The 27716-nt window shown below is 42.7% G+C and overlaps 1 protein-coding gene across 1 annotated transcript in view; it reads right to left on the bottom strand.

Moving 5' to 3' along the window:
* Positions 1-4119: 4119 nt before the first annotated feature.
* Positions 4120-27716, bottom strand: part of LOC125744912 (probable G-protein coupled receptor 153) — a 36242-nt gene continuing 12645 nt past the window's right edge. The window contains exons 2-6 of the mRNA XM_049017214.1: positions 27081-27664; positions 19409-19838; positions 11774-11963; positions 9791-9963; positions 4120-7152 (exon numbers count right to left, since the gene is read on the bottom strand). Coding sequence (XP_048873171.1) covers positions 6379-7152; positions 9791-9963; positions 11774-11963; positions 19409-19838; positions 27081-27433 — 1920 coding nt within the window. The 5' untranslated portion in view covers positions 27434-27664 and the 3' untranslated portion in view covers positions 4120-6378. The remainder of the gene's footprint in view (positions 7153-9790; positions 9964-11773; positions 11964-19408; positions 19839-27080; positions 27665-27716) is intronic.

Below are 27716 nucleotides of genomic sequence, written 5' to 3'. Positions count from 1 at the left end.
TCTTTAGTGGAGTTTAAAAGCTCTCCGGACAAAACAGTCCCGCTGTAATACTACAATACCAAAAAGGCATTGTCGGATGAACTGTGCTGAAACGGAACAGATGGAGGATAAGCTTGCGTTTATTTACAGATAAATATATTACATTGAAAAGTATAGGCATACAAAAAAAGATGAATATTATATAAAATACAAAAATTGCTGCGTGACAATTTAAACTAAAATTCTAACAAATGTGTAGGCCTTGTCTTACATGTAAATAATTATTCATTTACATTTTAAAAAAATGGCTTATCATTTTTTATAAACCAACTAAAGAACACTTTTTTGATATAACGACGTAGGCCTGTGTGTCTTGGGTGGTCCCGAAAAAAAGGCGCCGCTAAGAGACGCTAATTCGGCGTATAATTGCGCCAATAACAGCGTGAGATCCGGCTTGCTGCTTGTTTAATTTGCGTTATTACCGTGTAATTTTTTTTCTAGCGTTGGGAAACACGCCCCATTACGGCTGACAAATTTATGGAAACAAAAGTACTAGCATTTTTATATAGCGGGGGGAGGGGGGCACCTTAAAAGATATTAAAAGGTCGCTGAAACTATTTAAGAAATGTTATTCTGTTGTGTATAGTTATATAGCCTACATCTGTGCTATTTATAAAAAAGTTTCTTGAAAAAATGGTACTGCTATTTTTTGTATGTGTTAATCTAAACCTGAAATAAATTGATACAAACAGTTTTGTTTGGGACGAGTATTTGTCTGTCTGTCTGTCTGTCCGTCAGTCTATCTATCTATTAAAGTGATGCCAAGTTTTATGTACATGAACACATGTAATATCACACACAAGGATGACGGTAATTAATCAATGCAATGTAAAATGAGCACCTAATTTGTGCTGCTAGTACTCGGATGGGGTTTTCAGGTACTTACAGAACTCTTTGTTATTCCTTGTAGAGTGAGATAGTGCTCATTCGTCCGCCTTCCCCGGAAGGTTATTTCCTGCAGGGCAACAGGGCACCTGGAGCCTGTTCTAGGAAGATAGCAAATCAGATGCCACACACACAATAAATGGACAATTTTCACACCATGCTTTGCCTAACTGTGTTTTTGAACAATGATACAAAACTGCACTGTAAAAAAGAAAAAGTTAAGACAACCTAAAATTTCAAGGGAACTTAGTGCACTAGATTTTTGAGTTTTGAGGACTCGAAATTTTAAGTTTTGAAGAAAACCACCTATTGTTGTGACAACTATTTTTTATTCAGGTAATCTAACTTTCATATCTATAAAAACTTCTGATTTTTAGTTTAACATGCTAAGAATTACAAACATCAAAAGTCGTGCAAACATATTGTCTTTTGTTCAGATGATTTATCTTTCATATGTGTAAAAACTTTAAAATTTGAGTTAAACATGCTAATGATTCAAAATAGCAAAATATGTACCAACTAATTATTATAAATGAAGGTAACAAAACAGTTCAATTAACATGTTTATTTTAAACATTATGGTAATAAATAAGAGCAAGTACAAATGCTGGGGGGGGGGGGGGGGGGGTCACAGGCTTTGCTCAATAATTAATTAAGTTATTACACCTCCAAAGGCACTGTAAAGAATCCAGACTTCATTCTGTTCCGGAGCCTCCTAGTCTGCTCTGGTCCTGTAATGCCAATATTCTGGCATTAATTATATGTTAAGGCTTAAGGAATTTCTGTGATTAATGAATCAGCCGTGTATTTGATAATCAGCCATAATTATCAGGTTTAATGGGCTTTATATTGTGGCTCTTTATAGGTGAAATTGTAATAATCAAATAATATTTATTCATTGAAAGGTTTTACCATTTAGTGTTTATTTTGACCAGTCAGGTCATGACAAAGATATGTGGAAAAATGCTCTAGGAAGATGCGCCCATGGAGTCTATAAAAGGCATGGTGTCTGTCCGCAGGCTGCTCCAGCGACTGCGCATACTGCACAGACTGCGCAGACTGTAAACCGCTGATGGACTACGGCATTTCCAGACCTCCTTGGTGAAAGATGCACATCATACTACCCATGCATGTTTCAGTTCTGTCTCCGGTTCCGTCTGTAGCCTGTCGGGACACATGAATAGTTAATGTCTGTCATGACTCATCACTTTAGCTCTGAAACCTTTCCAGTGAGGCAGCTCTTTGGTTGTGGCCTGCTTCTCTCTCTCTCTCTCTCTCTCTCTCTCTCTCTCATTCGCTCTCTCATTTTATCCAAGAAAAGCCATTTCTTTCACCTGTTCATATAAAGGGCAGAGTGGTGGCTCAGAGGCTCAAGATCTATACCTGCAACCGGAAGATTGTTGGTTTGAATCCCATGAATGCCAGGAGTGATCTTACTCCTGTGGGCCCTTGAGCAAGCCCTTAATCTATAATTGCTTTATTCTGGGTAAGATTTTAAGCTACATCCAGCCCTGCAAGGAGATTTTCCATCTTGCAGGAAAATTTGGGGGTTGGTAGCAGGATTGGCACTTCAGCCCCTGGGAAAACTCCCACAGTTCCATTCGGATTAGCATGGTGCTGAGGTATCAGCTGCTGCATGTCCTCGGGTCTCATCCCTGAGGTGCTTTGTTGTGTGGTGGGTGTAGCAACGTTGCTGTAATCAATGCACACTCCTTAAATTCATATAAATGGGCATTTTATGGAAGAAATAAGTATTTCACTCCCTAGTACAACAGCCAAACCTTTCTTGGAAGCGACCAGCTTCAGATGACTGCCCAACACCAATATGCTCGGTGGAGACACGATCTACGTCTCCTTCACCATCTACACTTCCTCATTCAGTCCAGCATGGCAGTGCTTTCGAATACTTGTGGTTGTTTGATTGAGATGCTGTAAGCAGCAAAGAAAAGGCAAAGATTCTGCTGACTACCAGTCAATCACCATCTGTCCTCAGTGCAGCTTTCATATGGGGCATTTACCCCCCCTCCTCCCCTCCTCCTAAGAACGTCCCATGACCCCCAACCGAGCAATTATTTTGGGTTCTAATGCTACACACTGAAGCACCATACAGTGACAGAACAATGGCCTCTCTGTTCTCTATTCTGTACCTCCTAGCATTTAAGAACCAATGAATATTCTCAGGCTCTATATCTAACCCAAGCAGAATGAAAAGATGGAAATTTGTCATGAGCTGGTTTGTGATTTCCTACCAACTTGTGCCAGCAGATCGTTACTGTGAGAGCTGAACGTCCCAGCGGTTCAGCGCAGGTTTGTTTTCCATCCATCCATCCATCCATCCATCCATCCATCCATCCATCCATCCATCCATTTTCTGTACCCAATTGTCCTACTCAGGGTTGAGGAGGATGTGGAGCCTATCTGGGAGGCTACGGGCACAAGGCAGGGAGCAGCCCAGGATGGGGCACCAACCTATCAGAGGACACACTCACACTCACACACCATTCACTCACACCTATGGACAATTTGGTAGCTCCAATTAGCCTCAGCATGTTTTTGGACTGTGGAGGAAACCGGAGTACCCAGAGGAAACTCCACAATGACATGGGGAGAACATGCAAACTCCACACCCATGCAGCCCTGGGAGAGGCTCGAACCCGGGTCCCAGAGGTGAGGCAACAGCGCTGACCACTGCACCGCCTGGCTCATTTTCACTTACATGAATTAATTACATTGGCTTTTTCACTTTGCTAATGACACTTTCCAGTTGTCGGGTTCTGATTCACATAACTGCCCATGAATACGTCAAGAAATTAACGCTGATTACTAAATATCACCTAGTATTCATGTTCTGAGACAATCTCAACATTTTCTCTCCTTTAGAACCACGGGCATGAAATGCAAAGTCGTCGATTATTATGTTTGAAATAGCAAGAAGATCTTGAATATAGATCACAGTGTGAGATGTTCAGCAGCTGGTACTGCAGCATTACGGTTCCAGGCTTGTGGTCTGACTGGGGATTTAGGAACTTAAACCTCCCAGAGTGCGGAACACCAAGGCATCAGCAAACACTGCAAATATAAATTAGTTTATATCCATGTAAATCTGGATTCCCATTTCTGAAGAAAACCAACCAAAATCCTGTATGAATGTAAAAGAGATAAAGGCAATTTCAGATCAATAGCAATGGTGTTTTCCATTTCAGCTTAACTTCAGTTTATTTGTCCTTTTGAAACATAATCATCAGTTGTACAACATAAACACCAAACATTTCATTAGTTTGACAGTCATTCGCTTTAAACAGAAGAGGGTATGTACATACATATATACGAGAAATTAATTTTCAGAAGAAATTAACAAAGGTTTGTAATTGTTTGTGATTTTTTTTACTAATATAGGTGTGAAAAATATCACTGAAAATTTAGGTCTGCTCAGAGTCCAGTAGATATGTGTTACAAGTTGCATTTCAATGACTGTATGATTTTCTTTTTCTGGAGAAACATACTGAGAGAAATCCAATCCAATATGTGTGCATGCATATTTGTGTATAGATGTTGAAGAGAACCCAATGAAATCAGAACCAGTCCAGTGACTATTGCCTTTGTATATGATTTTTTTTTTTAAACGTACAAAAAGAACTAACCTCCCCCACCTTCAAATCTGGAGGTAAAGGACCAGCTAGGCAGTAGGTAGCAGTAAATATACTTTTATTTGTATTTTTATGGTTGCAGTTGAGGCAGTGTCCTCCCAAGATATGTGTGTTTCGCTCATGGGACTTTTACTAACACAAAAATGTTCTGAGGACGGAAGGAAAAATGATTGGTTCAGAGAGATAACCAATCAGATTGTAAAGGAGGTGGGTGCAAGCAACTAGAGGACTCAGGATCAACCAATCAGATGTCTTGGTTCTACCTCCTCTGGTTACTTGGTCCCACCTCCTCTACAATCTGATTGGTTATCTCTCTGAAACAATCATTTTCCTTCCGCCCTCAGAACATTTTTGTGTTAGTAAAAGTCCCACAAGCGTGTGTTTTACTACATTAAAATTTCTCTTCTAAATTTCAAAACGGGAATTATTTTGCCTACCCCGGAGCCCATGTAGCTGATGCAACACCAGCCATCAAAATTTCAGAAGATGACTATAACTGTAATGTAAAGAAGCAACAGTTCAAAGTTATGAGCAAAGGATGAAAGAGTTTAATGATGAAAATAGTATCAAGGCTCTTTCGTGTGAAAGGGCTGGTGAGGCCTGAGCCAGCGCCCGCAGGTGACTGTACAATCCACAATATAAATTTTAGATAAAGTGGTATAAATGCTAAAAAGGTTGACCTTTCATGTTTTAATCAACACATTGCGATAAGTTCCGGCTTCTGTGCCTATTGGGATTTCATCAGATTTCGGGCTGTGTGTCTAGCTGCCAATAAACTAGTCAGCGTTAAAAAGTGCGGTAAGCTCTGTAAATCATCTTAGAAACTTAAAAAACTATTTTTTTTTCCTGTAAAACCTAAGAATATAATAACCTATATAATATATCATGACCTCAGATTATTGCATTTAATAAGCTTCTTGTGTCACTGAACTTAAATAAGACCAAATAAAAAAATTATTCCCTGTAAATCCTGAGAATACAGATGCATCAATACAGTCATTACAAAACAAGATTTTCCTGTTTTTACTGTAGTTCATATTGACATGTATTCAGTTGGTTATTGACTGCACGCTGCACTATTCCAGGGGTATGGAAAGTACATACAGTTGCTCTGTCTCTGTGGACTTTGGATATCTCACATATTACCGCTGTGCCTGATATTCCATTTGTGTGCATAGACTGGTATGGCGTCCAGGACAAACTCCGCCCAACAGCTGTGCTGGTCACTTTTCATAAGAAATTTCCAGAAAGGGCGACAAAGCAACGGAGGACAGCCGTAAGGTAGGGACTGACATGTGCTCAGCATTACTGAAGTACTGAAGCAGTACAATGAAACCTCTCGTGCAAATCTGTGTTCCAGCAAATCCAGAAAGGAATGCAGACGAACAGGTCAGTTTCAAATTTTCTACACTGCTGAGTCGTATCTGAAGTGGGAGCAGAAACAGAAAACTCTCATAAAAGACATTTTGCACTCAGTTACAATGGGAGGACTTTTATATACAGGTATCACAGGCTTTTATCACAACTTCTGAGCCTTTGCAGCCCCCTGCTGTTAAATGCAAATGGCTCAGCAGTATGAATATTAGTCTCAGCTGAGTGCACCTATAGGGGGCAGTATTGTGGGTGCGTCACAGGTCTGATCCCCAAAGGCTTCTCATCCACCATTACCTTCCCATGTGATCATCATACTAAAGCAATAAACATTCAACATGTAGAAGAAGAAACCAATAAAACGGCTGCAGTTATTAATGAAAGGGTGGTAATAATAATAATAGTAATAATAGTAATAATAATAATAATAATAGACCTATGAAGAAGATCCTATAGAATCTGGCTGAAAGGCAACATATCCAGAGGACACTGAAGCGGAGCTTATAAAATTATTCGTGTTTCGTTTTCCCTCGGCTCCAGGCAGGAGTTTTTGATCCGGCCAGTTGTCGCTTCCACACGGGCCTGTCCTGAATCCCTGGAGCCCGTGTTCCCCGGTCCGCGAGGCTGGGCTCGGGGGCGCGGACCCCGGCGCACTCTTCCCGTCCCTCGGCTTCCCGTGGCAGCCTTTCCCGGAGACATCCCCCCCATTCCTGCCCGACCCGGGCGAACCCCTGAGCCTCTCTAGCGCCGCCCTGTCGGAGAGGCGGCGCAGGGCGTGTGGCTCGCGCTCGAAGTCGGTGAGCGGAAAGTGCGGCAACAGGACGATGCGGTGCTCGGCCGCCTCGGGTACGATGGACGATCGGCGTGGGCTGCGCACGGGACTTGGCAGCGGCGTCTCGTCGATGAAGCTGATCACCTCGTCCCGACTGAAGCAGCGTGGTTCCTCCTCGGCGCAGTCTGTCGGCCGCGGCGGAGGCGGCGGGCGCGGCAGTGAGTGCGTTCCGTCGTTGGACCGCCGTCTCTTGTGGCGGGGGAGGCTCCCCTCATGCCAGGAGGCCAGGCTGCTCCTCCGGCGGTCGCGGCGCGGCGAGCCGTTGTGGGGGATCCCCGCCATGTCCTCCGTGGAACCCCAGCGGTGCAGGTAGGACGGGATCAGGCCCGCAGTCCACATGTCGGACTCGTCGTGGGAGTATCTTCTGGTAGGGGGCACCTGCCACGACACACAGGTGACACGCGTCACACCCACGGGATCACGGCAGGATATCTGCCTTGGAATGTTTGGAGGATCAAAGACACAAAATAAAACCCACAAGACGCAGGTCTTTAACTAATGAAGAAATGTAACAATTCATTTAGAATTATAGTCTTTAGGCATTTTTTGGTGCTGGCATCTAAAAGTCCCTCGATAATTAATTACGACAGTAAGCTCAATTTTATGAGTAAATTGGATGCAACAAAATGATACTCACAATCCACATTGGCCTGATGTCTATGCAAGGGATACACACCATAATGTTTTACAGTTAAAACACTAGCGTGGTCTCCAGAGTGCAGAAGGAGATGCTGCTTTTAAAAGTCTGATAGTTTAACAACTGCAGAAGATACAGTAGCTGCAGACATGAGATGTGGCCAGCAGATGGCAGCAGAACACCGGTGTTGCAAACGATGCTGGGATAAAGTGGAATGGCTGTTTACTGCCCCAATGAAAGATAGCTTAATTCGGCATTAACCCAAATGAGAAATGCAAGCTTTGGCTCAAGGTCAAATATATGTGCCAAGTGCATTTTATTATACGATATCTAACTCTTTGTTTGGGGCAGTTTGTATTAATGCAACAAAAGGTTTGTAAAAAGCATTGGGGATGACTGAATTATGTATGGGTTAATGCATGACGCGCCGTGCCTTATACGTTTTTAAACACACGGCTGTGGAGGCAAAGAACCAAAGCAGCGTTGTTCTTTGTCCACCCCATTCAGCATCTGCTCTTTGTGGCAATTTATTTGTTTAAAAATTTCCATTAATGTTAAATTGTGTTATATATCTGGAATTTTAAATAACGTTACTTAGAATTAAAGTTTTTAGCAGCACATTGATTTGTTACAGTGATTCGATGGTCTGGCATAAGCGTATCAGCTTATAGAAAATTGAACACCCTTCTGACCAGAGGTGGAAAGTTCGTGTCTAGAAAGTGAAAATCCAGACCAAGATTTTGCTTTAGCAAACCAGCTGAGTACGCTCTAACTGTGACTCTTTATGTTCAGAGTGGGGGAAAATCTTGGTCTGGATCTCGACTTTTTACGCATGAACTTTCCACCTCTGTTTCTGACCAGTCAGATTCGAGGATTGTGGAACAGTGATGTGGTACAAGAACCGTAACATTTTAATAGCATTATATTCTACATATTGTATGCTGAATGTGTTACCTTCTACCACTGTATTCTATGTACTGTATACTGACTGCGCTAAATGTGAATTATTTCATTATTATTCAATAAAAAAAAACCCACCCAGGGTGTATCCGGGTGGGACAGACTCCTGCCTCCCAGTTAGTCCTGAACAGGACATTGGTTTGGAGGCTGAGTGGATGCATGAACAATAAAAGGGCATAAAATGCCCGCTGAAGTTCATGAAAGTCCAAGAAGAAGGTGAGGCAGCATGCGGTGAGAGGAGGAATGTAAGATAACGGGGGATGAAAGGAGGAACAGTGACGTGAAGGGCGGTGGAAGGATGGCTACTGTATTCATCTCTGTTTCTATCATTCTATCATTACATTTAAACCATAAGTCTGGTTTTTTTCATTTCTTTTTTTTTGCAGTCAAAATGTACTCAAGGTACAACCCCGCTTGTTAAACACACATGCAACATCATGCCAGCCTATTGAAAAAAAATGCTGTCACAAAAACTATCACTGAAATGCCTTGTTGCAAAGGATGCCTGTCTCTTCCCAGATTCAATCTTCACTAAGCAGCTGTATTCCGCCATGTCCTTTTATGCAATTGGAGGTTTGGTTTAGGGCATGTTTTGCAAAAAAAAAAAGGTAAATGATGGGAATGTGGTGACCATCTTAAAGGATTTACTGGTATGACTGGTCTGTTTAGAGGAGTGAGGTCTCACATTCGGTCTTCAAGGGCTCCGTTCCTTTTGCATCACCTTAGTCACAGATCTGAAAGACTCATTCCCAACAGGCCTTAATGTACTGATTTTTTAACTGTGTAACTCAGGCACACAAACCCTCTATACGATGATGGGTTTATAGGGAGGTTAAATGGTGGATGTAGGCGGCCCTTGAAGACTGCATGCTGGGAGATTTTTTTTTTCCTGGATTAAGGGGTCAAAGATGAGTATTTCACAGCTCTACGACTGCCTGGCTTAAACGCTGGAAGCAGAATTACATTATTTCACCTAGAATTTTTATTCTGAAAAGCTCAGTAGACATTTTGGCAGAATATGATATGTTTAAGATTTACTGGGTCATACTGCTGCCTATTCGACAAAACGTAATATGGCTGTTGCTGATGCAGTCACTTAACACAGTTCAGCTTTAGAATGACAGATTCACAACTTTGTCATAGGAATTAAAACCACACATATATTTAAAGCAGCACTTTCAAGTTCAATATTTAAGAAGCTGCTTTTAGTCACGATTACAAAACATTTGCAGGAAGAATATGCCTTACACTCTGTTTCCAATAATACAGTTGGATATATTCAGGTGTGAAATATTTCTTGCACTTGTATTTGGTATATATATATATATAGACCACTTCTACATGCATATTATTGTAAAGAAATACAAATTATACGAATGACCGGAAGGATCAGTTGCAAAATTAAAAATGGAAGAATACCTGCAAATACTGCATTTTATCTTCCTGTGGTTCTCGCAATGGATAACCTCTTTCTAAAGTTGAGAATTCATACTTGGCAATATGGTCTACCGTCATGATATCAGCGGTGGGGCTATAGTCAAATGGTCTGTCATATATTAAGTCCGGATGAATTCCTCCATCCTGGCTGTTTTCTGCAAATGCAGAAAAGCATATATATCAGGATTAAAAAGAGACGTGCCCATATACACAGACAAACAGACAGACAGACGTATAGATAAGAGAAACAAGATTCAATAGCTCTCTTTTTCTATTCTGTTTTGGGGGGTGTTACAGTTTACGTTAAAGAGTAGTACCATGCGAAGGCATAAATCCCTCTCAGAATGAGCCCCCCTGGGTCCTGTAACAGACTGACTGCTCCATGAATGCATGACTTTTTTAGCAGCGAACAGTTTTCTTCTGAAATTGAACCCAGCTACAGAGTTGGGAGTGTGAGTCACCTTGATCAGAATTTCTGGGCCAAATTAAAGCCGCATAGACAAGCTGAAAGAAGGTGCTTTAGAAGCGTTTGTGTCAGGAAAGTTCCATCAGAGAACAATAAGCAAACCGTTTCCAGGATTCAGTTGCAGTAACTGTGTAAAATGCTGATCTTGGGACAAATGAGGGGCATTTGTTTGGATGGAAGATGAAATTACCTGTACAGGCAGTTTGGCATGCAAGAGTGTTTTGGGGCAAGAAGATGACCATCGTACATACAACTGAGCTGGGAAATACAAGACAACCCCTCTGAAAAAAGCAGAGAACTGGTAACTACAGATAAAGACAAAACGACAAATCTCTCATTTTATTGAGCAGTGATTCAGGTCTTGATCATCTTAAAGAATGACTATGCACAGCTTTCAGCTGCTCAGTAAACCTGTAAGTCCTGTGTCAGATTCACTTTGTTATTGTCACTCTGAACACTCGCGGTACAGGTACACATTAGTACTGAATGACAGATGCACCACTGAGGGGACTGGGTGGGGTGTAAGCTGAACTGGTCAGATGAACATGGGACACACGTTTAGGAGCCTCCATTCTGGCGGGATGCTTAACATTTTTACATTTAAAAATAAGCTGAACTCTTCCCTACCACAGACTGAGGTCAGGCACTACATTAGCAGAATTAAAAGATAATAATGAATATCTCTAAATTTCACATAGTAACCTAAATGATACGTATCATGTTGAAGTTTAACTGTAATTAAACATAAAATATAGTATTCATAGCACTTTACAGCACATGACCGCTACCGTGAAATGCTTGAAAACACTAAACTACACAGTGGATAAAAAGCCCTAACCCCCCCCCCCCCAAACAGGAAGCCAGTAGTATTTTGAATTCCTTTTATAAAATAAAAGTAAAGCATTTTATTTATGATACTTTCACTATCATCCTGCCGCTGTGCTCCAAAAACGTAGTCACATGGTAATCTGACCATTTCTACGTTTATCATAGCTGGTTAACGGACCCTATGTAGGCTAATCAAGTGTGGTAAGATCCATAACATGTGGAACATCTTAGTCTTAAAAGAACAGAGTAGAACCATGTATTATTGGCTGAGAACTCACACAGAAATACACAACAATTAGAACCACAAAACACAAGAAAGAATTTAATTGAAGAAGCAGTGACAGGATTAATCATCTAGACAATAAAAATGGAAGGTTTCTAGACAGAATAATCCTGGATGTCAATGAGGATGTCTATGAATTCATGTGTTCAAACATTTTCAACAACATATTTTACTTGACAAAATAAAGTTTAAATGTATAATTTAACGACTTGGAATATGTGTATCTTTGCTTGGATCGGCACACGTTATGTTGAATGTTTGACATCGATTTTGTGTCATGTTTGAAACTTACATGAAAGACATCCATCCCCCCTCTCCCCCCACCCAAACCACACCGACACATTCCTCTGTCTAGATGTTGACCAGGTCTCCCCGCAGTGCCACCTACCTTCATCAATGTCATCACTGGACATGACTGCCACACACTTCTCCCACACGGTCTTGGCGTCGGCCCGGTAACGGTCGCAGGCCCACAGGAACATGGGGAGGAGGGCTGACTGGGCGATGGAGCACCAGAGCACACACAGCACCATCCAGTCGTAGGAACGGTCGTACTTCAGGCTGGCGAAGCTCACCACCTACAGGGAAGGACACAGCACCACGGTCGACCGATAAGGGGCAGGCGGACCAGGCAAAGACGGGAGGAGCAGATGCAGCAGCGTCAGCTTACCTGGCGGAGCACAGCTGGAGCCGACAACAGGTCCAGCATAGCTAGCCTGTCAAAGCTGGAATACCTTATGGAGGCAGACAGGCTAATCTAGCAGAGCAGGGCTAGTGAGTCAGGGTGAGTACACCTTGGGCAAAGGCCCAGAACCTGGGTGGACTCAGAGGTTGCACATCCTTAGCAACAAGTGCTAATGAATATCTATAATTATACTCAATTCTCACACCTACCCTGGGGTCAAATTCACCCCAAAGGCACATGTCAGGTGACACCTCATAGTAGCATAATTATTGCAGGAGCGTGTAAGAGTTAAACACCTACTACAGTCAAATAAACAAGAGAAATGCCTTATGCACAAGTAGCCCCTGCAATGCCAGCTTCCCTGTCAAATATTTCAAGGGGATTATCGTCAGAAGGAAGCGTCTGTGCAGGAGTGCTCAAGAACGTCTCATAAGCATACAAGAAATTTACAAACGAGAGGAAGGCATTCGACCCATCAAGCTCGTTTGGGGAGAACTTAACTTAATAATTAATCAATTAATAGCTCAGAGTTGTTAAAATCTTATCTAGCTCTGATTTAAAGGAACCCAGGGTTTTAGCTTGCGCTTCACTAACAGGAATACCATTCCATAAGTTAAATTCCTCAAATTCAGTTTGAAATGTTCTCCCGCTAATTTCCACGAGTTCTAGTATTTAAACTAATATTGAAGTAGCCATTTGGCTGAACAGCATCCAGACCTGTTAGAATCTTATATGCCTGGATCATGTCCCCCCTTAGTCTCCTTTGCTTGAGGCTAAACAGATTCAGCTCAGCTAACCTCTCCTCATAAGACATTCCTCAAAGACCAGCAATCATTCTCGTCGCCCTACATTGCACCCGTTCTCCTGAAATAATGTTTTATCTTTGGGACCAGCTGAAGAGTGACAGCAATAAAGGGGGCTGGATAAAATAATAAGTACATGGGAGCAGCAATGGTGGGTGGATTCAGCCAGTGCTAAGGATGTTCAGAGTTCAGGGGAGTTTTGACAAGAAAAACCTGAGAACTTGAATATAAAAAGATATTGAGCTGAACAAGATATTGACTGTCAACCTTTTTTTTTGGCAAAACAGTCCTGCAGCAAAACAACAATCACGGCAGTATGGTTCAGTCCGTCTCGCCATCAAAGCATTGCAAAAAAACTTTCTTTTTATTGAAACTTGTAATTTGAACTCTTTTCCTTAAAAACAACTCCGTTGCGCTGTTAGTTCTCACCAAGGTGAGTCTTGCAGGAAGGTGTTGAGATGTCGGTTTTCTCCTGTTACACCTTCCGAGTCATGATCACATAGTTTTGATGGATCCTTCGTGGCTTATGGGAGGTGAGTGAACCGATGCTCCTCTGCTGTCTGGCTGCTCTTCAGCGTTATTTGTGTTTCCTAGGCACCTTAATATCGCTTTAATTCTCCAATAACCACCTTTATTTTCACCTGTTATGCCCCCTTAAGTACCTGTTACTAATACATAAAAAGATTATGACGAATATAATCCATATCGTGCCTTATCTGGATAAATTGTACATGGCACACTTGGAAATTCAACATGCAACTCGTCAACAGAAGTGGGGACATGTGGCAAAATCTTGAAACGTTAATCTGCCGTTTGCTCACAAGTTTATCGAAGCCCTTGCACACCCTATATTGCTGTTTCTGGTTCTGTCCAAAGTCACGTTGCAGTGAAACTCTTTCACCAGAGCTAACATCAAAATACTTCCAAGAGCAAAATGGAATAAAACACAAGATTTAATGCACCGCCTAATTATAATACACCTGGATGAATGGATCCATTTAAAATCAATTCAGCGGGTACCACAAACACAGCCAGCACTGGATATTCCTACTGAAAGGCATTCATAAATGGGCAAGACTGAATATAATTTAATTTCCATGCATTTAAATAGCTCATTACACCACATAAAAGATGCAACAAGGCACCATTGAGTTATACTTGAATTATGGTCAGATTTGGTAAGATATCATAATATGAAACAAGCTCACAAACCAGCAAACAAGCAAATTGTTTCTGGTGTGAAAGCAGGTCACCGTGTCAGACCTTTTTATAAGGATCTCGTGTAAATGGATCTCAAAATGTCTCAAGGGGTCAGAAAATAGTATCTCATTTATCCCTTACTGGGAAATGTAGTTTTTGATTCACCTTTAATGTGATTATTTATTATTATTTTTTTTTTGCAAAAACCCAGCATAATAAATAAAGCTTAACTGACTCACGTTTCCAACATCTTTTGAGGTAATGTATTCCGCAATGCCTGTGATGACATCACATGTTGCCATGTCAACAGGAGGAACAAACACAGAAAAACCTGCTGTAGACCTGGTTATGTTCCATCTTTATCTAAAGCGAGACACGGGAGGGGGGTGGGTTTGAGTCCCTTGCTTTTAAACCCATGACCCTTGTACTGTTAGTACGACACTCTACTTGTTGAGCTACAGGAGCAAACTTGCGTGTGTTATTTTGTTTATCTCTGGAAGATTGAAAAATTACAGATGGTGCTTTTAAAGGCTACTCAGAGATGCTGTGCTCGTTCTCAAACACTTTAACGACGTGCTTTGGTTGAAGAACCCGTCTTTTATTCCACTAGTTCGTAAGCTTAGATGATTCAAAGGCCGACTTCTGAAGGAAACAAGACGTTCGAGGTTGTGAGCCAGGCATAGAAGCATTAAAGTTTTTCATCAAAGCGCGATTCTGTATATACTTACAAATACAAAGAGCAACTGCCAAATTAGCCCAGCCGTTACAGAGACAATGTTGGCACCCCAAAAGACTTGGTTTATTAATTAAGGCATAAACAAACAAAAAAGAATTTCGCTGCTGATGCAAAACAGTGCAGAACTGAACACGTATTATTTTAATTGTTGCTAAAATAATGCGACACGAACTCAGTAATATACCTTTGTGGTTTCACCAGGGTGCTGCCTGCTGGCTTCACAGGACAAATAATCACAGGAAAAACTAAAGTCAATGAAAAGCCCCAAAGGAAGCCAGCCCAACTCCTGTTTTGACTCGATATAATTCGAGATTTACAGAGGTCAAGGTTTCACGTTGACACAAGCAGTGTTCATTAGAGGAAACCTTGCATGCAGTATACCAGCTGAACCCATGGACTTTTAACACTCCCCAAATGATATTTTAAAAGGTTCGTCTAAATGACATCAATACTGCAAGGAACCAGCTTATTTATACAGTGCCTTTCAAGAACAGATGTCACAATCTGATTCACGCGTAATAAAACAAAGAATCAGACATCAATAAAAGGCTCGTCTATAAAAACCATTTTCAGACAGCGCTGAAAGGGGCCCACACTGTGGGCTGACCTAATATCCGTGGAGGGGCTGTTCCAAAGCTTTGGGGAAACAACCGCAGAAGCTGTCAGTCCTGGTCTGAACGTGGACCCGGGGACATCAAGAAGACCATGATCACGAGACCTGAGGGTCCTGTTGGCTGAGTAAGGGGTTAAAAGATCATGGATTTTAATGGGTGTAGACTATTAAGAGCCTGACCATCCATCCATCCATCCATCCATCCGTCCATCTTCCATACACGCCCGTCCTGTGCAGAGTTACCGTGGTCTGGAAGCTACAGGTCCAGGGTGCGGATTAACCCAAAACGGGACGCCAACCCTTCGGCGTATTAAGATCTTTATAAGCAACCAACAGAGTCTTTGTATTGTGTCATGTTAATCATTATATAAAGCATGTTATTATCTTTATTATTCATTTCAGCGTTACTTACTTTAATACAGAAATTGAAGCTGGCATATTAAGAGAGACTGTGTCGACTTGCAGCCTGATTAAAGTGCGTCGACATGTTTACCCGGCACCCCTGTAACAAAGAACACAAAGACGTCTTTCCGAGCTCCAGTTTCACGCACGGCCATTAACGCCCCCCCCTCACAAGAAACCGAGGACGTAAGGAAGAGTCCGATTTTGATCAGCCTGAAGTCTCTCATATCCCAGCTGCAGTTTTTTCAAGGTTAGTTCTGTTGGGAAAGAGTCTGATTACTAAGAAGCTGTTATGAAGACTGTGACCAACTGACTGAGGGAAAAGTCGCCCTTTTTCTTTGTGAGGAGAGAAAAGGCTTTTAATCTACTGTTAGTTTATTGCGGCATTATTATGAAAATGATCGTCCAAGTCTGAATGTGGAACACAGGACTCTCCATAGCTCTGCAAGCGATGGACAAATGAGAAACATGGGGAGGAGAGTTAGATGTTCTGACCATTGTTAGAACATTCAGTTGTATTAATTATGACTATGTACAACTTCTCTGTGTGGGCTTGCGTGTCCAGAATTTAACATCACCCAAGGAACCAAGTCCAATTTCATCCTGCCAAAAAAGTAAGATTGATGTGTCACCGATGAGCTCCATGCGTGATTGATGCAGTTGTTGGTTTCTATTTTCGGTTGTTGTTTGTAATTGTTGTTGTTATTCTTGGTGAAGTTCCACGCTTAGAATGTTGTTGCGTACAGAGTCTGTTGTTTAAGGAAATTACTTCCTTTTCATTTTCTGTCCATAGATACGAGCTCACATTCAACCACTATACACACGTTTAGTATTTTGTGCTTGTCTTTTGTGTCTGTCTACTGCCTCTAGATAGCCGCATTTCTCTGCAATCCATTTATTATTTGTATCTACCGTCATATCCTATCACTCCCCTTTGTGTTCTGGCTTAACCGTAGACTAGGCTGTGACATCATCCAAAGCCAAGGAAGGTTATTTGTATGACTGACCCTGCCCTGACCACCACCCCCACAAACACAAAACAAGAGAAGCAACAGGGAGTCCCAGAACTATGTCTCACATACCTACTCAAAGACCGACCTATTTCTCGACCCCTCGAAAATTATTTTAATGCCAAACGTTCCTTTCAGTAATGAAGTATTGCACCTTGTTTAACTCCCTGCTGGAGCATTAGACTATTAATTAAAAATGACAGGCTTAAAGACTGATGGGGTCCCTCCCAGAGTAGCTGGTGGTCTCCAGCTTGTTCATCCATGCCTTTTGCCAGCTGAAACACTTTCACTGGCTCCTTCCTGAACAGTTTATGAAGGCTGCTATGGGTCTCAGAAAAGCTTATGGGAGTGATAACCAATCAGATTGTAGAGGAGGTGGGACCAAGGAACTAGAGGAGGCGGGACCAACCAATCCGATGTCATGGCCCGCCTCCTCTAGTTGCTTGGACCCACCTCCTCTACAACCTGATTGGTTAACTCCCTGAACCAATCATTTTTCTTTCTGCCCTCACAACATTTAGTGTAAGTAAAACTCCCACGAGCATCAGAAAAGCCTGTAGCCTGGCGAGGTGAAGCGGAGGAGACCAGTGACCCAAGGATGCATTCAGTGCCATCTCTGCAAGCTCTAGCGAACACTAAAAGCTTTCCTGTTTCCTGAACACTGTGCAAACAGAACTACTCGTCCAGTAACAAAGGCAGACCCACTCTGGCACATTCAGCTCACCTCCCTTCATTCCCAGCCCTGCTTATCCCATTCAGGGTCTCTCTTTTCTCTTAGCTGACACGTACATTGCAGGCAACCTGCGACTTCATTTGCTGCAGGTAATTTCACTGTATAAATCAGATCAAATGCCCTCCCGATGATACAAGAGCTGATTCCTTCAAGGCATCCTTCAGGTTGTGAGTTTGAGCCTCGAACCTGCATGGTATTTGTTTTGAGGAGCTGTGATAACAAAAACGACACATTTACGCATTATTTTCTGTATACAAATAGAGTGATTCTCATTCACAAATATCACAGATATGAAGTAAATATTGCAACGCATTTGTATCCATTAGAAAGCAGCACAAAAGAAATGAATTGTTAGTAATTTAGGAATGTAAAATGAAAAATGCAAAATAAATGTGGAGGCTGGTATCTCCAAAATATTATATTTTGATGATACTCTAAATGCTGCAATAAATATGTAAAAATAAAAAAAAAATGACAAAAAATCCTTAGAGAAAAAAGTACCAGGATCCCGAAATTCAGATCATATTTCATGGTGCATATGAGTGCTTTGGAGTGGGGATTTTTTTTTTATCACAATTGAAGACAAACTCCTGAGGTTATTCCTGGGCTCCAGACTATATTTAAACATGATTCATGAGAAAATCATATATTCGCTGGACTCATTTTTAAAAGCCACCAGTGGAGCCTACAGAAGAAATAGCTGCGTGATGGATGAGATTCTCGGCCTCCGTGACACGATAATTATCCACCTAAATAGACTGGCCCTGACTTACAACTTATTCGACTTACGGCGACTCACACACTCGACCAAAGTTTATGCAAATATATGAAGAAATACATTTTCTGCAGCCATAAGACTGGCAGCTCCATGCTACCCAGTGTGAGCTGCATGCTGTACGACAGTCACCGTGGGAAAGTACTGCACTGCACTGTACTGTACAACAGCGTGACCATCACAGCCTCAGACATGCGTCTCCCAGTCTCATGCCTAAATGTCACGTCAGTTACCGTATTTTGGTACACATCCATTTCGACATTCGACCTGTCAGTCAGAACAGAACCCAGTTGTCAGTTAAGGAGAGTGTATATTTTTTTAAAATATGAATTACATCCTAAGCATATTTTTCTCCTATACTATTTCACATGATAAACATAGATATTATTATTATATTTCCCTCCTGTCCTGCAACAACCGACAAAGAATTAGCTGCACACAGACAGCCACCAATCAGCACGCAGGCTGTCAGTTACTGTGTTTTCATCACTGTTGACTCCTGTGGGGGGGGGGGGGGTGCTAACGGGACGCGGCAGGCGGCTGCTAATTGCTCCATGCAGGGGGCTGGTCTGTCTTCCTCGGTTCAGCATAAAACCCATGCTGGTTTGTGACTCAGGCATGACTGCTGCCTCCCCATGACCCACCTGTGCCACATGGACCCCTGCCCACCTATTAGGGCAAAGAGGAGCTTCCACCCTTAACTGGTGGCCTCTGCCCCCCTCTGGTGCCACAGCTTTTGTATATCTTCCCATATCCCTGAAATAAATCTCCTCCTTGCTCAGCCCTCCTTCTAGCATTAATTTCCATGACATTTCATCCAAGGGTATCCTGCAAGGTTCTGGGTGCCCAGGAATCTACAGGGGTCTTTGAATATGTGGAATTCTAAGTAAAATTTGGGTGGGGGCATTGAAGCTGACATTTCGTCAGGAAGACCAGAACTCCTAGCTATAACCCTGCCCACAGGTGACACCACCGAGAGATGAGAAGACCATGGTCCACAAACACAGAATCCCGCAACCCCTTTCTCGAAAAAACCAAGCTCTCAAAATGCAGGAGGGGGACTTACAAGAACAGGAAAGCCCGTGAGGAAGTCGTAGATGAAGACGATGCCGCTGATCAGGTAGGTGATCTGGAGGGAGGTCTTGATGGGCTCCGAGCCATCGATGGAGGAGCGCCGCTTTCCCTGGGCGTCCTCCACCACGATGGTGGGCACGTTGAACTTGTTCTTGTCCACGCGGCGGCCCGCCTGCATGGAGAACGTCTGGAAGAGGGCAATGCCGATGCAGACGACGCCCATTGCCACGCTGCCGGCCACCAGCAGCAAGAAGCAGACCCCGAAGCCCAGGCCGATCTCCGTGACGATAAAGCGGCAGTCCTGGGCATAGAAGCGCTCGGTGGTGTCGTGCCAACCCACAGCGGGAAGTGTGGACAGGATGAAGGAGACCATCCAGATACCCATCACTGTGTGCACCGCCTGCTTTTTGGTGTTGCTCAGCCTGGACACAAATGAGAGACAAAAGGTGATGATACAAAGGGCAGCTTATTTGAGCAATGTTGCTGTCCATTGTTGCTTTAGCATATTCCCATTGATACTGGGCGACACATTTCTGTTTTGAAAACCTAAGATTGGCAGTGGGCAACTTTTTGCAATCATCCACATCCAGATGAGTTGCCCTTTGCCTCACCTCTTCGACAGCTGCCCGGCAACGTTGCTCAATAAGGAAGCGTACTGTACTTTATATAGCCTAGTTTCAGTCCTTCTCAAGCCAAAGGTCCTTTTTGTCAAACAGGAAGTTTCAAAAGCACCAGGAACTCCTCCGGGATCCACACAGACCACAGCATGAGCTAACCTGTTGGTCTCACCAACGCCTCTCCCAGTGTGTAAAAATTTAATCATATTTCATTTGACACTGTACCTTGTATTCAAAACAATAAAACTCCGAACCTCGAATCTAACATGCAGAACATGCAAACATCACAGATGCATTGTTAAGAGTAAGACTGAGACTGTCACTCAGCACCACTGAGGCCATTTATAAATATGCCAGATGATGTCATAGTCATATATATGACATCATACGGCATGTTTATAAAAACTCATATATATGAGTTTGATCTGGATTTAAAAAACAAAGTCAAAGTCACACATTGATATCTACGGCTGTGCACATACACAGACTATACGCACATATGGGTTTTCACAGTAACGCCCAGATGGAAATCTTAAATATAATCCTGCCACCTCTCACATAACACGTCAGGCACACGGACACACAAGGCCTCATTTTCTGAATATGGAATTCAGCTCATAAACCAGCTAAATGGAATGTAGTGGGCAAAAAAGTATTGGGTAATTTCTCACCATCCATGCAAATCCACTGTGATGAAGCATGTGATACTGGAGGCAAAACAGTATGGGGGGGAATGACACCCTTTCCACATAAAGGATTACATCACGCACTTAATAAGGTCTCTGCTTGCTCAGGGTTTTGGTGCACTAGCAGGGGCGTACACGTGGGTGGGACCACAGGGGTACTGGCCCCAGCTGAAAGCTGATTGGCCCCCTAGATTGCCCCCCTCCTCTATCACTCGCCGATTCAAAGCACATTATTGGCTAATGAGAAGGGTGACCCCTCTTACGCTCCTCACCTTCAAAACTTCCTAGAATCACCCTGTGCATTAGTCTGTGTCAGATTGCCAGAGGGGAGGAGGGTTTTGGGGAGAGGATAGAGTGGTTAACATTAGAAAGATGTATGTCATTAAGCTGCCCGAATACATTTCGGTTTAAAAAATGTACTTCTTAGTGCAGCCAGAACAGATGAAGAAGCATTATTTCCTGGTGAAAAGGCTCGTATAAATTATCCTGAAGTGCCGCAGCAGAGGAACAGTCACTTACCTTTGAATGAACAGAGGTAGGTCTTCATTTATGCTTAAATTCTTCCTTGGTCATTTCAGTGTGGCACCACAACAAATAAAACAGCACAGATTGATTCTAAGGCATTCAGAAGGAGACGCAGGAAGCAGCCCATGCAGGTCCTCGGCTGAGGTGATTTTCAGCGCAGATTTTTGAAAAATGAACTGGATCGAAAGGCACTAAGGTAAACATTCCAGGTCCGCATGACTGTGACATGACCGTGACCTACAGTAAGCTGATGTGTCTGTTGCATGGCACAGCCAAGCAGACAGAGACCTGCCTTTGGGGTGTGAGCAGAATGCTAAGGAAAATGCGGGATGGCGCATCTCACTCTCAGTCACTCTGCTCACGTCCTTGTCCTCACTACATCGCCGCCATTCGTCACCATACAGTGGCCACAAATCCTTCCCCTAGATCAGTGTTTCTCACTCCAGTCCTCAGGGACCCCCAGACACTCCACATTTTTGCTCACTCCCGTACGGGTGTGTTGGAAGCTGGGAGTGAGCAAAAACATGGACTGTCTGGGGGTTCCTGATGACTGTTTTGGGAAATGCTGTTCTAATCAAAAGGTAGCTATGGAAAAGTTGTTTTACAGTTTTTTTTGGAAATAATGAACACTTTCAGGTCTTATTGTATTCACTTTGTCTTTTTAAGTTGACTTCATGCCTGAGGGGCTAGTTACAGCGTTCCCTGAAAATCTGCAAGATTCTGATCGTTATGCTATTGTTTACTGCCTTCTTTTCCTGGACCACCCACCTCCACTGTGGGTAAGGGTTACATGCATAAAAATACCTGCATTGTTTTTCACCAATATGTCTTTAAATGTGTCAAGAAATGGTTGCTAATGTAGGGCTGATGTCAGGAATTGCCAGGTACAATGCGTGTCTTGTAATCTGTGCATTGCTAACTTTATGCAGCAAAGATGTCATTCTGTGAATTTGGAGTTAATATCTCATTGGTTGTTGGCAGTTGACAATTATTGACAATTGACAGTTATGTGAATAAAACTTTAAATTTTAAACCCTAACCCTACCACTTCTTTGTAAGGCCCAAGCTTCTTGGATCAATACACTTTCACCTTGCTAAGAGCACAGGAAAACTGAAAAACATCCTCATCTTCAACGATACAGCTTGCCAAAACGCAGCACTCTTAGCATGGAGGCTAAAGGGAATTAGTACGCTACGCATGTTAAAGGCAGAACGCTTCCTGGTAAAGTGTTTAGCAATGATGACAAATCCGAGCGTAGCATCATAACCGAAGCAAGGCTGAGAACATTCCAGCTAAAACCAGTTGATGGAATCAAAATGAAATGAACACATAGAATACGCATTAGGAATTTATAAGGACAGTAAATGCACAAAGGTAATGAAATACAAAGCTGAGTGCGTTTGACGTGGTTAACGTGCTGCCTTTCAAGCTAATTTCTCTGGGTGAGACCGCCGGCACATCTCTGCAAGGTAACTCTGCGAAGATTATCACTGGAGGCACAGTTATCGATCTTTGACGGCAAAGCGGCTGCCGCAAGATTCAAGCACGGCAGAACCCCAAACAGCTGTTGGTGTGAGAACAGAGGAGGTGTCGATATCTACACGTTTCTGTTACTTCAGTGGTCGACAGATTTGAACAAAGAAAGCCTACAATTATTAGAGTCTATATCAGGATAACCGGCAATTCTGCGGAGAAACAATGACGGCTCTGTATTGTCAATCAGCAGGCTATAAAAGGAGGTGTGAGCTGAATTTTGCAGCCTGTAGATATTACAGCTTTGAATGCGCAGTTGACTGTACATAGATTAGTATTAAGTACATCTGTGAAAATGATATAAATCACATGGCGGCAGAAGACTAATCGTAACCAAGCAGCAGTATGGTCGCGATTCCATGCCAAAGGCTTATTTCCATCTACCGAAATGTATGTTTTCTGATATTCATCCCATTGTTTATTCACAGATTCCACTAAAAAAACCTGCTATTTCATTTACATACAATAAAAAACCTTAAAGTACAAAGCAATTTATATTTTATAAAAGCGCCTATTCCATATACACCTATTCCCAAAATCATGCCTAGATTACAGAACTATGCAATGCAAATTCTATGGAAGTTGTTATAATTAATTGTTTAGGGGGAAATTCCAAAAAAACGTTGCACATGGACCATACAGTCCGGTCATTTTCGAACCACGATCATTCAAAACCATCCTATCGAAAACAGAGTAAGTAACATTCGGCTGCTCGTAGTCAGCATGCTGAATGTAGAAAAGATCTGAGTGAGTCTGACGAGGGCCAAATCACTACGGTCAGATGACTGGGTCAGAGCGTCTGGGAAAGGGCCAGGCCTGTGGGGCGCTCACGGTGAGCCGTGGCGAGATCCTGCCGAGAGCAGTCCGAGGAGGGAAAAGCCATGAACTGCCGACAGGGTGTTGGATGGCCAAGACTTGTATAGTGACTCCTCTCTTTGCACTACAGCCATATGCTAACATACCATTTGCACGATTCTATCTCTGCACTTTAAGGTCATTTGTCTTTGCACTGATGTATCACGTTCACAATGCCACCATCCAGCTCAATTTCAGTACCTCAGTTAGACATTACCTCATCTATGGAGCCTTGAATGTGTTGATATATATATATCTGTATTCTATGTATGTGTCATTTATGTATAATGTACGTCATATATGTCTAATTTATGTATAACGCCTCCCCTCCTCCTTCTCTGCCCCCCCCTCTGTCTCGCATGTTGGCATATTCCAGTGAAACCACAATTCTATTCATTCACATATGTGTCTGCACATTGCGTTAATGACAATAAAATCAAACGGAAATGAACCAAATCGAAGACTCATTGATGCGGGATGTGAATGAAGGGTGATCTGAGTGGCACAAACCAACAGAAGGCCTATTTCGGTAAAAATGGCGGATCGTCCTGATGATGATCATAGGAGTAACGTGATACGACCCACAGGGCAACAAGCCAGAGATACCAGTTTACCAAAGACCTCATTTTTAAACTGTGGGAAGAAACCACAGTTAATTACATTAATTACATTTAAATGCTTGGTTTTATTCATGTGTTAACCATTATACAATGTAGTAACCACAATTCCTGTAACATAACCGCCGAGGTTTATTTTTCTGATGTAAATAAATGCAGGGTTCTGAGTTCTTTTGGGAACTCCTATAAGCGTGTAATTCCCTAAAGGTGAGCTGAGCCGAGCTGTGAATCGGGGCTGCAACAAATATTCGATCATTTCAATACATTTGAAAATTAATATTTTGGATAAAGAAACACGTCTTCGGTAACGATCTGTAATGGCTGCTTGGACACTTCCGCAAATTGGAGAATCTCAGGACTTGAAGATCAGTCTATTATCTTCTGCAAATAGTGACAATATCTGGCATGTCGATTAAAGCAGAGAAAAATGGCAGATGGAAGCGAAGAAGATCGGCCATGAGAGTCACTGGTCTGGCAATTTTTTCGCACCAGTGGGGACAGTTATGCGAAGTGTGAAATATGTGAATGATTTAATTAGCATTAATTTTAAATACATAACGATATAGAAAATGTGTAGTAATGTGCAAAGAAAAATGTTTAAAGCTATTTACATTAAAAAACCCATTGCGACAAAGGCTTCACATAGAACTGTATAAGAAATATATGGTATGTATATTAAATAACGTGAAAATTCTATTAAACATGAAATATATCCCCATTCAACAGGAAATATACACAAACAAATCATTTACTTAAACAAACTCTCGCTCTTATAGTGTCAAGTATGCAACTGAGATTTTCATTCAACTATCAGAAAATTCTATAGAATCTGAAGAAACAGGATATCAAAATATTAAATAGTTGCAGTCCTACTTTCAAGTAATTAATGTACTGCAGACTATGACGTTCTGTGATATGTAACCCATATTTTTTTATGTAAATCCAGTTAACCTTTTTATTCTATTAACCTGCTTTATTGCTTTTGCATAATGAATGTCATGACTAAGCTGGATGGATGGACACATCCAAGGAGACTTTTAAATCTCTGAAAGATCGTCTTAGCATTTACCGCGGAATCCGGTCTGTATCACACTGGACGGTTACACTGAACATCCTGCTCTGACCCAAACTCACCCTGCTCCTTTCATGATCCCTTTGAGATTCAGGACGTGTGAGTGACAGACACAGACCAATAAGGGGTTGGAAATTCGCTAAATTGAGATTCCAACAGAACAACAGGGGCACTGGGTGTGGTCACAAGGCATGTCGAAAAAATTATTAGAAGTGGATTAAAACTGCAATTAGCTTATTAACTTCAGTTACGTTTACAGAGATCTGATTCTGCGTGATACTGTGCGGATGACAAACCAGACGTTTGATTTGATGATTGCAGGTTTTCAGACACTGAGATTATCCAAGGTGATGAAGCGTGAGTCTTCAGGCGAGGCTCACCATCATTCAATCGATCTACATTCCAATCCTTGCCTATGGCCATTAGCTGTGAGTGATGACTGACAGAAGCCGGTTACCAAATGAGGTTCCTCAACAGGGCTGCTGGGTTCACTCTCTATGATTGTGGGAAGAGTTCAGAGACCTGGAGAAGCTGGAAACAGACGCTGCTTCTTCAGATTGAGATGTCTGGGCATCTTATGACAGGGCACCTTATAACAGCCCCCCCCCCCCCCAGAGAGCTAATCCAAGCACATCCTACACCCAGGATATGCTGGTGAGATTACATTTGGCTTGCAAACACTCAAGGATCCCCTACAATAAGCTAGGAGTCTGGATCTAAAGAAAGTCTGGATCTAAAGAAAGTCTGGATCTGCTCCGTCATTAGTCTCCCTCTCCACCTTCAAGAAATACCTCAAGACCCATCAGTCCCAGGAGTTCCTCCACTAGACCGATACTATACTGATACTAGCCTATTCCCTGAGTGTTCATAGTGTTGCACTTTCTGGTCATCGTACAGTCTTATTAGGTTCCTACTTTGTTTGGAAGATGCTGTGTGGCTCTTTATCCACTGTGCATATGTTTGTACCAGGGCATTCATTGGAAGCTCTGCCTAGTCGCACTTATGCTTAATCGATTCCTTGACAGCACGTATGTTTGTAATGTACTATTTGCCTGAAGTGTATGTCGCTTTGGACAAAAGCATCTGTAAAATATAAATAGATGCAAATGTAAAAAACGTGCTTAACAAAACATTTTAATGTCAAGCAAATCAGCTAACATGATGTGTCTTTCTAGGAAACGGAGAAGCCTCCTGCATGATCCTGATCAGGGTAAGTTGGTTCAGAATGAATGGATGGATAGATTGATGGATGGACGGATCTTTATGATAAGTGACCTGAAAACTGGGTTCAAATGCTGCCGTCGTTTCTACATATGAATGTTTTGCACGGTAAAATACAAGAAACAGTTTAGGGCACTATATAACAAAAACAGTCAGAATCCAGTCAACCAGGAATCCCCTGCTGTCTGTTGAATGATTTTAGTGTTTTTAATATTCCGCCCTCTTCAGCTGAACTAGCAGGCGTCTGACATATTTTCACTGGGGAGAGCAAAACTCATTATGCAGAAAACAGGGGATGACCTGAGAAAGATTATTAAACCCAAGTCACTGGAGGTCGTGACCAAACAGATATATTATCCTTATAATTTATCTGTGATCTAACGTGAATATTTACAGATATATTTAGGCATTATTTGCGAGGAAGATTACTCAACAGCTTCCCTTAAAGGTTTCCTTTCACTTTCAGTTGTTTTTCCTCTTAATCGGTCCTGATTCACTGACCACAGCCGTAACTGCCTGGCATGTTCTCATCCTCACCTGTAGTTGACAGGCCAACGCACCATCCACATGCGGTGGTAGGAGAGGGAGGTGACGGAGAAGCACGTGACCAGGGTGAGTGTGTAGAAGGTGGAGACGAAGACCTTGCAGAGCCCCTCGTTCCACTCGTAGGTGGAGTAGTGGCGGCGCAGCTGGATGACGGAGTACATGGTGACGGGGATGCCCATGTTGAGGATGTGGGTGCCGGCCAGCATGCAGAGTAGGAACTCCAGGGGTTTCCACTTCTTCTGCTTAGCGCTGATGCTCAGGATGGCCCAGCCATTGGCCAGGATGGACACCCCTGAGCACACCAGCCAGGCCAGCGCACTGTCATCGAAGGCTTCATCCCTCATGGTGGGGGCGTGGCGGATGGGGGGGGCAGTGCCAAAAGCCGGCAGTGTGGGCGGAGTGAGGTGAGGAAGTGGTGTCGTTGGGGCAGCTTCAGCATCCTACTGGGCCGGACGAAGCTTCTCCAGGGGCCGATGGAGCTGAGCCGAGGGCATGACGGATAGTGAAGAACAGGGGGGCCGGGCTGTGCACAGAGGGCTGCCGTATCCCCAGGCCGAGGGAGGGCGCCAGGAGTCCTGAAGGAAAGAAGGATGGAATTTAACCCTCTGCCCAGGTGGGCCAGTTTTC

This window comes from Brienomyrus brachyistius, chromosome 6 (assembly GCF_023856365.1).
Source record: "Brienomyrus brachyistius isolate T26 chromosome 6, BBRACH_0.4, whole genome shotgun sequence".
Lineage (NCBI taxonomy): Eukaryota > Metazoa > Chordata > Actinopteri > Osteoglossiformes > Mormyridae > Brienomyrus > Brienomyrus brachyistius.
The sequence above is the reverse complement of the archived record's forward strand: the minus strand, read 5'-3'. Positions and strand labels throughout refer to the sequence as shown.